A 12,907-nucleotide genomic window follows, 5' to 3' on the forward strand; every position below is an offset into this window, starting at 1 on the left:
AAATCTCTTAAAAGACTTATATTTAGAAACGGAAGGAGTAGAACTAATTCCATAACAAGACCTATGTTGCAGAATTAATTCTGTAACAAAGCCTATGTTGCAATAATGGAGACGCACTCAGCCGCTACGGCAGATCCGGTGGCTGGTGACCCGATTGATCTTTTTTAAAAAGCAACCGACGAAAGCGTAGCATGGCCCTAAAAAGTAAGCTGCCTCTTATAGCTTGAAAAATAAACCCATTCTTTAAATTTACTGAGACTTTTAAATTAATTATTACGTAACTAAATTAGAAGTCTAAATGGATAAGATAAACGGTTTATGGAAAAATTAAGGAGAAAGCAGTTTATTTTTTATATGTTGCCAAAAGAACTAACCCTAATGATTCGTCAATCGACTGAGCGGCAAAGCCGACCAAAGCAGTACAAGCTGAGAGGCTGAGACCGTCAATCGTGCAGCGCGGCCCCGTCCATCAGCCGGAATTTCTCGCATGGGTGCATCAATAATAACCCATCAAATAAGCCAACAGGAAGAACCAAACACACCAAGTTAGCAAAACAATAAAACAGTACTGTCAGGCTTCACATCTTCTAATCTAATCCAAAAATACACCTCTCAATTGTGCCAAAATTACTGATTAAACGTAGGGTCAACTACTTTCTCAACAATCTTGGCGCCATGGGCATAATTCACACCCCCAACAACCTACGAGGAACCGGAAGGAGCAAGCCTTCCATAGTTTTTGAGCCAACATCTGCCAGCAATTCCCTTTGGGTGCGATTCAAAACCAAGTATCACCGACCACGGTACTACTGCTGTTCCTTGTTCTTGAGCTCAGTCTCGATAACCCGTAGCTTCTGATTGTTCTCCTCGTTGAGGAGCGACAGCCTCTCGAGCGAAGACTTCATCAGCAACATCTGGGACTCCGAAACGTGGCCTCTCCCAGCCTTCGGCGCCTGCCACGGCGCCACTCCCATGCCGGCTGTGCCACCGCCCAGGGACGGTTGGGCAAACCGTTTCATCCTTGCGCCCAGGGCAGCAATGGAAGTATGCAGAGCGTCCAGCTCCACGTCCGCAAACCTATCTGCACAAGTTTTAGCACGCACAGAGTTTGTTAGGGCATGATGAAGCTGCAAGGGGCGAATGTGAAGTCAGGTTTCTCAACTACAGAGTACAGACCAAGCTGTGACTTGAACTCCAGCTCTGCTTGCGACAACGGTTTCTTGTTTGCTGCAGGCAGCATCTTGAAGCTTTCTATGCGCTTTTCCAACAGATCGTACACCATGGAGGCCCGATCGACCCGCTTGTTTATCTCTTCGTCTTTGGCTTCTATGGATAGAAGTGACTGCTTCACTGCTTGTAAGCGTTTCTGCTTGTCTTCAATCTCTGTCTTTACATAATCTTCATGTTCCTTGAGCTCGATGAAAACCTGAACATCATTCAAATGAATCAACGATCTTTAGTGATATGCTTATATTGTGGGGATTAAAAGATGTAACATGTTCAGTTAACTCCACAATTGAATGACTTTTACTTGTGCACCAACAATGGCATGTGACATATTCTAAGTTGATAAGGGATATGCACAAAATACCATGAAGATAGCTCTTACCTTGTGCCCATACTCCACATAGTGCTCATGGAAAACCTTAATATAGTGATGAAGTGTGGACTTCCCTTCGATGGAGTCAGGGGTCAACGACCTCAGGCTTGTTGAAGATGGAAGTATGGGTGGATCTGGACCAGCAAGAAGTTCTTTACTGATCATTCCAGTTGTGGAAGATTCCACATCCTTGATGTCCTTGCTACATATGTCAAGCTGAAGAGGTGTTGGCTCCTTCCAACCCTTCATTTCTACCACAAAGCACTCGCCAGTGTATGTGATGCCAACTAACTGCACATGGCCATATGCATCCGCTATAGCGACAAATCCAGAAAGGAAGGGAGAACTTGTATCACTGTTGCCTGTGGTGAGTACAGGATGCACCGAGGGTGGTGTGGAGGCCATTTCAGGGTATGAAAACGGCAGGAAGTGCAACGTGACCATGTCAAGTCCCCCGCCATGTGCACAATAAAATCTCTCTGGGACAAGGGGATCCAGAAACAATGATAAAGAGCTACCGTTAGAAGTTTTTGGTAATGCCAAATCCACAATTGAGAGTCTTAGCAAAGGAGGAGAATGTCCCATCCAGACAGCTTCTGTATTGTTCTTCACATTTGACCCCATACTGGATGGGCGATGTGATCTCAGGGCCGACGAATCTTGTGGATTAGAGTCACATATCATAGCAACGCTCTTTATGCGTCCATGTGAATCAACATTAAGGCGAGTAGGAACCCCAATGCTCCATTGTGGTTGGATTTCATCGGCTAGAGCATCAATCTGGAGCTGTCCACTACCCCAGGCAGTTACAAGAACTGAATCTTTGCCAACAGAACTGTACACAAAACCCACAGCTTTACCTTCACAAGAGCTGCTCTTGCCTTCGAGTTCATTGTTTTCCTCACAAACTCTACAAAGAGGCCCCTGCATGGGTGCTCAATCTGATTAATACACACTGATTCATGATAAAAACATAGAATGAAGGTCACATTAGCAGTCAGAATGATGATATTTCTCAGTTATAAATAGTAGTCAGTTCTGGAATAGTTGGCATTTTGTTGATTTTCTGTATAACATGTTCCGTAAATTTTAACATTTAATGCTGATTTGTCTTGTTTCCTCAAGGAACTTCAGAATTCAAAATGAGTGGTAGATATTACTAATAGAGAATTTTATACCTATAGTAAGTCAGCCAAATATAACCACTATAGTGATTTTCGAAGAGAATTTAAAACAGTAAAATCAATGTCTAACATAGTGTTTCCTTTCTCCAAAAGTGTGCTGGCTATCAGAACATTTAACCAATTGTCCAGCCATGACCAAAACTGTGGGTACAATATTTGTTGACACATTTCTCAAAAAATATATATGTTGACACAATTACAGTAGTAAACCTGCGCCTGCAGAGGAAGTGTCACGTCTCACGTGAACACATGAGTGTGGCACTGGCAGCCATGACTATGTGCAAACTGTGGCAAATGTTTGGTCACGAGCCAAATGGATCCTACTCTTAGAAATCAACAATCTTATGTAGTACTAGAAAAGCATAGGATTGACTATGAACACTTAAATGAATAAATTACTTGTTTAAGAGGCATGCCTTTTTCTTTCCTCTTCATCATGGTTGTGTTGCAGCATCCTAACTTTATATTACCTCCGTCCCAAATTACTTGTCGTGGATTTGTCTAGATATGGATGTATCAACACTAAAATGTGTCTAGATACATCCGTATCTAGACAAATCTACGACAAGTAATTTGGGGCGGAGGTAATATAAAGTTAGGATGCTATAACACATGTACCTAGACAAATCTAAGACAAGTAATTCGGGGCGGAGGGAGTATACAGCAAGGAATAGAGGTGATGTGCTACTTGTATCGACAGTTGAATCTCGCCTCAAAATATTTCTGACCAGAAGTAATTTACTTTGTTCGTTCTAAAGGTGTTTACTTGATATTAACATGTTAAAACCAAATGTGATAATGCATGAGAAGATTTCATACGTCTAGCCGTCCCAAGATCATAAAAGCATCAGCCCCATTCGAACACCACAAAAGCTGAATTCTCCAGTTAAACACATAAAGCCACACTTGCTCGGTCATTCTCAGATATATTTCAGAAAGTCAATAGAGGCGTACCTGTAGAGTTAGAGAATCGTCTACTGGGGCAAATGCACGAGCTCTTGACATCAGTGTGCTGCTATCTGCTGATTGACGAAGCAGCTCCGGAAATGTTGCCTCCAACCATACAATGGCCAAATGTGAGTTCGTGACAACATTTGGATTTGAAGATTTCAACCCAAATGTATTAACATCTTCATATATTTCTTCAATATGTTTCTTACTATAGTCACTGCATCATAGAAAATAAATGCCAAATCAATAATGTAGTTAAAGTACAGCCTATAACATGAAATTAAGAGTTCTCACAATGTTAGGCAACATATCGAAATAAAATGTGAGGCAACATAAAAATGATAAGCGCTGAAAGAAGGGGGGCATATAGAAGTGCAATATTACCATCCAAATGGAACAACGGGGCAGAGCACAAAAATTGAACCATCACTGAACAAGATGAAAACCTGCATAAACAGGCTTTACATGTAAAACCAAGCACATGGATTGACTACTCAACATACAAAACATTAATCCTAATCAAGGTAACTTTGAAGAGACTAAACATGTACTCCCTCCGTTTCTAAATATAAGCCTTTATAGAGATTCCAATACAGACTACATACGGAGCAAAATGAGTGAATCTACACTCTAAAATAAATCTATATACATCCGTATGTAGCCCATATTGAAATCTCTAAAAAGTCTTATATTTTTGGAAACGGAGGGAGTATGCCCAAACAACATGTCAAATGACAACTTGAAAGGAAAATTGAAATGCATGAGCCATCAAGTAAGTGTCTGTAAGTCTGTTATGAACAGCACAGGCGTAGACTTTACACACACAAAAATAGTACTGATACAGTCATACAGAAACAGTAAATAAGTATAGCATTCCCAAATTCATTGGATAAAGATGCTGCATACATAGTGTAGTAATATCAATTGATACCACAAATATTTGTACCATGTAATAAGCTTAAACTAGCAAAATGATAAATTCCCATGTGCAAAATGCACTTCTGAATTGCTCTAGAGCTGGTTTGAAGTTATTCTAAGTGTGATGCTATCTTGCTTGCTACATTAAGATAATAATTCTGATAAATTTCTAAACTATTCTGGGCAAGTTTATTTTCGAGAGGGCTTCTAGTATCTAGGCAACTGCAACCAAGAGACATACCGAAAACCTATCCCAGAGATGATCACTGCCATAAGAGAATGCCACTGGACAAATTGACGAAGCATTCTGACATCTTCCAGGTAGAATTGGCTGCAAATAAAATTCCTGCTCTGGTTGCTCCAAATCAAATGAGAGATCAAATAACCTGCATAGATGGTTCTTGATTATTTATCTTACAGAAAATTTGATATAGTGGTTCCATTATGTTGATCTAACAATATTGTATCAATTTTTAAGAAGAGATGAAGAATGGGCATAGAAATAAATAAATATACATGACAACACACAGAAAAAAAGAGTATCTGATATGGGAATGGACAGAGGAAAATATATTTTCCATTTACATAAACTCCAACAAATTGCATGTTAAATAAGCTTAAATTAGCTCTTCCATGTAGCACCAAAATCCATTTTAGCATACCTGAAAACAGCATCTGATGTCAAAACACCAAAATGGCTGCTGCTAAAAGGATGCCAAGATGTCTGCAGAACTTTTATGCCATCGTTATTGGTAGGTAAAATCTGAGAAGCAACTGGTGCAGTCCTGTAGTCAAATGCAGGGGAAGGTAACATTATAGTATAATAAAGTTATGAACAATGGGTCAATGGCGTCAAAAGAAGAAGAAAAGATAGCTATACCCTATACATCACATTAATCCAAACTGCAGAGTGAATGAAAACTCTGTAGACGCCTTTAATACCCCAATGAGAAGAGTAGAAGATTTCTCTTGATGTGCATGACTAATGACATGCAGGAGAAATAAAAGAATATTCTTCCACTGGTTTCAATTTTTTATTGCAAGAAAAATATTCATAACTAGAATAATCTCAGAACATTCAGGACATAAAGGAGCAAGAGTGCATTATCAAAATGAGATATGGTTGTGCTGAAGATATATACCTGCACATGATTGTATCACCATCTTCTGATACCCTCTCATGTACATACATAACATTTATGTTATGCGATCCAGCTAGGAGTAATGATGACCCATCCGTATTAAGTGATATATGAGTGATCTCGAAACCAAGATCTTTCTCCGGCATCAACATCTGGACAACACAGCAGCGGCATCGATTATGTCAATGCAAGATAGTACAGAACAATCATCAGGGTAAAGAAAGAACACCTACTGTGGAAACTTATAAAAGATTACCACCTCACAAGCAATGAGTACAAGCATAAAAGTTTTCTCAATTCAACTATGAAGGCATTTCATGACAAAAAGTGAGATCAAAAGAAGCAAATAATGCTGCAAAAGGAACCAGTTAGGTAGGTATAAAATAGGCCTTATTTTTGGCATATGAATACACACATTCCAGAAAAAGCTATTATATCACTATGCCAGGAATGGAAATTTCCCCACTATGAGGAAAGAATCAATGAATTTCTTTTGCAGCCTTAGTTCACATGCAAATAAGAAATGTACAATTATGCCTCAGCCTCCCCCATGTATGTTCTCGTCAAATCTCTAAAACGTGAAAATGCACAACTTAGGTGGTGCATTTTCATGCCTAGAAACATGGAAGCTGATATAGTATACCATTTGATGCCTAAAGTTATTTTACATAGTTATATTACTATATACTACTGTACTACATAAGAAATGAGCTCAGAGAAACTTTAATGTTATCGAACTGTTTAAAACCCAATCTCCTTACAAATATAGGGGAAGGTAGACCCATCTTCTTTCCCACCCAGTGCCCATCGCACATCATAATATCGACTTCACATTTGTAAAAATTAGAGGATATGACGCACTATATTTCCTACATCACAGTACAAACCTCTTGGAAAGGATGTACCTGGAGTAGCAAACAGTACTACCTGAGTTAACACACGACCCGACACTAAGAAATCCAAATGCTCCACACACAATGTCCAGTTGCACAACATCACACAGAGAAGTTTCTCCCCATTTTTGTTCACACACAGGACAGAGGTACTAGCGAATTGCAAATTCCCATAATCACCAATTTAGATTCTCACATGTATGCCTCTGACGGTCTGACCTAGTGACTAGAGGACGGGGGGAACGTTTGCCTATCCCTAGCATTTCACAGGGCCTTTGCTAGTACTAAAAAGCAGCCAGGGGGGAATTCACTTCACCTCGGAAGGCACGGCGGCTTCGACGGCGACCTCCTCCCCGTCCCTCTCCGCCTCGGCGTCGCGAATCCGCACGGACACCCGGTGGGCGCCGCGCGCCGAAGGGTCCCAGACGTACAGCCTCGACCCGGCGGCATCCCACGCGGCACCGCCGCCGCCCAGGGCACCGCGGAGCGCGAAGGCGGGGTGGGAGGAGACGGGGACCCACTGCGCCGGCGAGTAGGTCCTCTTGGGCGAGGGCCGGGGCCTGGGCCTCGAGGAGGTGGCGGAAGTGGAGGCGGAGGAGGGGGTGAGCGCGAGGGACGGGGACGGGGAGGGGCGGCGGCGGGAGGACGGGGTCGCCGGGGCCGGGGAGCGGCGGGCGGGAGGCGGGGAGTCCGGGGGCGAGGGCGACAGCTCCGGCGCCGTGATGCGAGTCATCGCCGACGAGGTTGCGCTTCGCTGCTGTCGGAGAGGGCGGAGCGGTCGTGGGGTTTGAGGTTTGCGGGAGGGAGAGGGGAGTGGGCGTCTTGTTGGGCTTTTAGGGGGCCTCCCTGTATAGGCTTCGGGAGCACACGGGCTCTTTCCGATGTGAGCGGCTCAAAAAACAAATGTGGATGCAATCCTCAAAAAAAAAAGGCTATGTGGATGCTGTTTTTTTACGATAACAATATGGAACCTTGTGTTGCTGATAACAGTATATTCTAAATTTGCCTAAAAAAATGCCTTCTAAAAAAAGAAATATCCCACAGGCTGGCCGACCTAATGCTCACGATGGTCCAACACGCATCGTTGAATCGTGATGAATCAAACGCCACACAAACAACCCAAGCGTTAGACGAGTGTCCGGTCCTTTTCCATGCCAGTGTCTATCTTCACTTTCTTCATATCCCTTTCTCAACACTCGTTGCTCCGTTCCTCGCCTTTGGGCCTCCGAGGTTTGCTGAAATTCGGTTGGGATGTCGGGCTGACCATCGCCGTTGACAGCCTCCGGCCCGCGAGTGGACCTACTCCAAGCCCTTTCCACCCATCTCCAACGACAATCCATCTCCCTGTCATTCAGATATGAAACAACGGCCATGGCCACCACCACTTTGGTTTTGCAACAATGTTGTGGCCAGTGGTTGCCAGGGCTGCTGTGAGTTGCACTCCGTATGAAGGCACACAGTGATGTGACATGGGGGGTCCCCCGTGTGCAGGAACCATCATCGATGAGAGTTGCATCCGGGCGATGGTGGATGTGCTGGAGCCGTTCATGGGGTGAGCTACAACCGGCAAGGTAAAGATTCTATAGGTGCCAGGACCAACCGATTGGGAAGCTACAACCAGCACACGGCAATATTGGAACCAGTATTCCTTGATGCTGTAACCCGATGCGCCCTCGCCCCGCGACACATTTTTTTTTCTAGAACCAACATTTGTTTGGGCTGGAACAGGCTTATTTTTGCTACAATCGGCCCAATGTATTTGTTTCTAAGATTAATTTTGCTTGAACCAATGTATTTTTTTGCTGGAGCTATGGCTATTTTGTTTGGTGCAATGACTACCTTAATTTTTTTGCTGCTGAGATTTTTACTTGAACCATCACTAAGTTTACTGAACCGATTGATCTTTTTTGCTGGAACATGCTATTTTGTTCGGTACAATCGACTACCTTAACATTTTGCTCTTGAGATTTTTGCTCGAAGCGCCACTAAGTTTGCTGGAATCGGCTTTTTTTTTTGCTCCAACCAAATATGAATTTTTTTTGTTTTAGATTTTTGTTAGCTGGACATGGTGAATAGGTGAGGGTGTTATGAGCAGCGTCGGGGGAGCAACGAACTCGACGGGAGCGCATGCACAACTACAGAAAAAGTTTATCTGCGAAAGAAATGCACATTTTTTTATGATGAGTTGACTAGAGAAAGAAGGCGAGTCGAGTGGGAAAGGACAGACTCGATGACTATAAAAGGTTAGATCGAGCGACTAGGGCCAACCAGCCAAAAAGTTGGGCCGCCCGAACGATGCCTAGCGCTGGCCCTATAAAAACTGGGATGGCAGTGGCTTGTTTATTGAAGCGTCCAGTGCAAAACTTGATGAGATGACGAATGTGTTTTCTGCTGAAGCCGCAGGCATGTAGCCTAATTGAAGGTTTAAAATTAGCTAATACAGTTGAAGGCAACTCCACTGTGCAGACGTACAGCTTGATCTAAGTGGATGCTCTCCAACACAATTCGGCACAATCAATGGTCGCAACTCCAATATTTGAGGAGTGTCGTTTACCGTTTAGTTGATTTTGGAAAAGTCATGTTAGAGCATCGTAACTGTGAGTCTAATATGATAGCTCATCTGCTAGCGCACTTCATTCCGTGTTGATCCACCAGATTTATAGTAGGACACACCTCCTGTGTTTATTTTAACGGACGATGTAAGCGTTGTTTAAGTTGAATAAACCAAGTCTAATGGCCTTCCCCTCAGAAAAATTTATAATGGGCCGGCCCAGTAGAACTTAGCTCATGTTAATGTTACTTGATTTTTTCCTCTCTTTTTTTTACTTTATTTATATTTTAATGCAATATAGTTTTCTAAACTTAGATTTACCTCATAAATTATAAAATACACGATTTTACAAAAATGCAGTTCTAAAAATATTGATAATTTTAAAAAGTCTAGAAAACGAAAAATATGTTCCTGTTTTAAAAAAATGTTTTTTTAAGAAATGTGCATACAATAGAAAAATGTTTGCGTTATTTAGAAAAATCTTAACAACTAAAAATATGTGTGATATTTTATGTAAATATTCTGGCCACAATCGTATGTTTCCACTAAAACAATATATGTGTTGTATTTAAGAATATTCACATGTTTACAATGAAAATGCCCATCAAATTTTCAAAAATGTTTATTAATTGCAAACACAGATGTTCATGAAGTTTAAAAATTGTTTATTGCCCCTTAAAAAATTACATTTGGATATAGAAAATGTTCAACTGTATCAGGAAAATGTGTCACACGTGCTCTAAAAATGTACGTTACGTATTTAAAAAAAGGTAGATATGTGTTGCACAAACGTTACTATAAAGACAACCCTATGGCTCCTGCCGGTTGTCGTACCATCGACGTGCAAGTCGATATTTCTATTACAACATGATCATCTCATACATCCAATATATCACATCACATCGTTGGCCATATCACATCACAATCATACCCTGCAAAAACAAGTTAGACGTCCTCTAATTTTGTTGTTACATGTTTTACGTGGTGACCAAGGGTATCTAGTAGGATCGCATCTTACTTACGCAAACACCACAACGGAGATATATGAGTTGCTATTTAACCTCATCCAAGGACCTCCTCGGTCAAATCCGATTCAACTAAAGTTGGAGAAACCGTCACTTGCCAGTCATCTTTGAGCAAAAGGGGTTACTCGTAACGATAAAACCAGTCTCTCGTAAGCGTACGAGTAATGTCGGTCCAAGCCGCTTCAATCCAACAATACCGCGGAATCAAGAAAAGACTAAGGAGGGCAGCAAAACGCACATCACCGCCCACAAAAACTTTTGTGTTCTACTCGAGAAGACATCTACGCATGAACCTAGCTCATGATGCCACTGTTGGGGAACGTCGCATGGGAAACAAAAATTTTCCTACGCGCACGAAGACCTATCATGGTGATGTCCATCTACGAGAGGGGATGAGTGATCTACGTACCCTTGTAGACCGTACAGCAGAAGCGTTAGAGAACGCGGTTGATGTAGTGGAACGTCCTCACGTCCCTCGATCCGCCCCGCGAACAATCCCGCGATCAGTCCCACGATCTAGTACCGAACGGACGACACCTCCGCGTTCAGCACACGTACAGCTCGACGATGATCTCGGCCTTCTTGATCCAGCAAGAGAGACGGAGAGGTAGAAGAGTTCTCCGGCAGCGTGACGGTGCTCCGGAGGTTGGTGATGACCTTGTCTCAGCAGGGCTCCGCCCGAGCTCCACAGAAACGCGATCTAGAGGAAAAACCGTGGAGGTATGTGGTCGGGCTGCCGTGGAAAAGTCGTCTCAAATCAGCCCTAAAACCTCCGTATATATAGGTGGGAGGGAGGGGGCCTTGCCTTGGGGCTCAAGGAGCCCCAAGGGGGTCGGCCGAGTCCAAGGGGGAGGACTCTCCCCGCCCAAACCGAGTTGGACTAGGTTTGGTGGGAGGGAGTCCCCCTCCCTTCCCACCTCCTCCTTTTTTTTCTTTTCTCTCTTGATTTTCTTCTCCTTGGCGCATAGGGCACTTGTGCGCTGTCCCACCAGCCCACTAAGGGCTGGTGTGTCTCCCCCAAGCCCTATGGGCTTCCCCGGGGTGGGTTGCCCCCCCGGTGAACTCCCGGAACCCATTCGTCATTCCCGGTACATTCCCGGTAACTCCGAAAACCTTCCGGTAATCAAATGAGGTCATCCTATATATCAATCTTCGTTTCCGGACCATTCCGGAAACCCTCGTGACGTCCGTGATCTCATCCGGGACTCCGAACAACATTCGGTAACCAACCATATAACTCATATACGCATAAAACAACGTCGAACCTTAAGTGTGCAGACCCTGCGGGTTCGAGAACTATGTAGACATGACCCGAGAGACTCCTCGGTCAATATCCAATAGCGGGACCTGGATGCCCATATTGGATCCTACATATTCTACGAAGATCTTATCGTTTGAACCTCAGTGCCAAGGATTCGTATAATCCCGTATGTCATTCCCTTTGTCCTTCGGTATGTTACTTGCCCGAGATTTGATCGTCAGTATCCGCATACCTATTTCAATCTCGTTTACCGGCAAGTCTCTTTACTCGTTCCGTAATACAAGATCCCGCAACTTACACTAAGTTACATTGCTTGCAAGGCTTGTGTGTGATGTTGTATTACCGAGTGGGGCCCGAGATACCTCTCCGTCACACGGAGTGACAAATCCCAATCTTGATCCATACTAACTCAACTAACACCTTCGGAGATACCTGTAGAGCATCTTTATAGTCACCCAGTTACGTTGCGACGTTTGATACACACAAAGCATTCCTCCGGTGTCAGTGAGTTATATGATCTCATGGTCATAGGAATAAATACTTGACACGCAGAAAACAGTAGCAACAAAATGACACGATCACCATGCTACGTCTATTAGTTTGGGTCTAGTCCATCACGTGATTCTCCCAATGACGTGATCCAGTTATCAAGAAACAACACCTTGTTCATAATCAGAAGACACTGACTATCATCGATCAACTGGCTAGCCAACTAGAGGCATGCTAGGGACGGTGTTTTGTCTATGTATCCACACATGTAAATGAGTCTTCATTCAATACAATTATAGCATGGATAATAAACTATTATCTTGATACAGGAATTATAATAATAACTATATTTATTATTGTCTCTAGGGCATAATTCCAACACTCTCAGTATTCAAAGCACAAAATATTGGTAGTTTTCATATATCCAGCAATCTTTTGTTACGAAGTTGAGACAATCTGTAACCAAGTACTCATCAGCCATTGCTTCCTCAATGCAGTTGTTAATGATAAGGCTTAAGCCTCACATACACCAGAACTGCTCACATATTGTTTGTTTGCTGAAATTACTTCGACACCACTTTCAGAGTCTACTCCATGAACCTATGTTCCAACATAGCACTAAACTGGAGAATTGTTTAGAAGGATCCCCATTTTTGTTGAGTGGTGTAGGTTTGGGCGAGCTTCAGGATAAATCTACCCGACACTTACAAAGACAGGCTATGTATTTGTTTCTTAGTTGTTCGATATTCTTGGCTTGCAGTGGAAATGATAGTAGACTGAATTGTTCATGTAAGAGCGACCACAAAGGGCAAAGCTGCACTGATAATTGCAACTATTTTGGCTTGTGAGAAATCTCGGTTTGGTTTCAGAGATGTTGCTTAGACGAGATTTTG

The 12,907-nt window shown here is 42.8% G+C and overlaps 1 protein-coding gene across 1 annotated transcript; it reads right to left on the reverse strand.

Annotated features, from left to right (window-relative positions):
* Positions 1-492: 492 nt before the first annotated feature.
* LOC123427667 (nuclear pore complex protein NUP88) lies at positions 493-7,508 on the reverse strand. Its single transcript, XM_045111762.1, has 9 exons — positions 7,005-7,508; positions 5,796-5,947; positions 5,316-5,438; positions 4,895-5,039; positions 4,120-4,181; positions 3,739-3,952; positions 1,610-2,524; positions 1,177-1,426; positions 493-1,081 (listed from the first exon to the last, which is right to left on the reverse strand). The coding sequence occupies exons 1-9, from the start codon at positions 7,419-7,421 to the stop codon at positions 807-809; spliced, it is 2,553 nt and encodes an 850-aa protein (XP_044967697.1). The 5' UTR covers positions 7,422-7,508; the 3' UTR covers positions 493-806.
* Between the last annotated feature and the right edge of the window lie 5,399 nt (positions 7,509-12,907).

The sequence above is a fragment of the Hordeum vulgare genome, chromosome 2H (assembly GCF_904849725.1).
Source record: "Hordeum vulgare subsp. vulgare chromosome 2H, MorexV3_pseudomolecules_assembly, whole genome shotgun sequence".
Taxonomy (NCBI): domain Eukaryota; kingdom Viridiplantae; phylum Streptophyta; class Magnoliopsida; order Poales; family Poaceae; genus Hordeum; species Hordeum vulgare.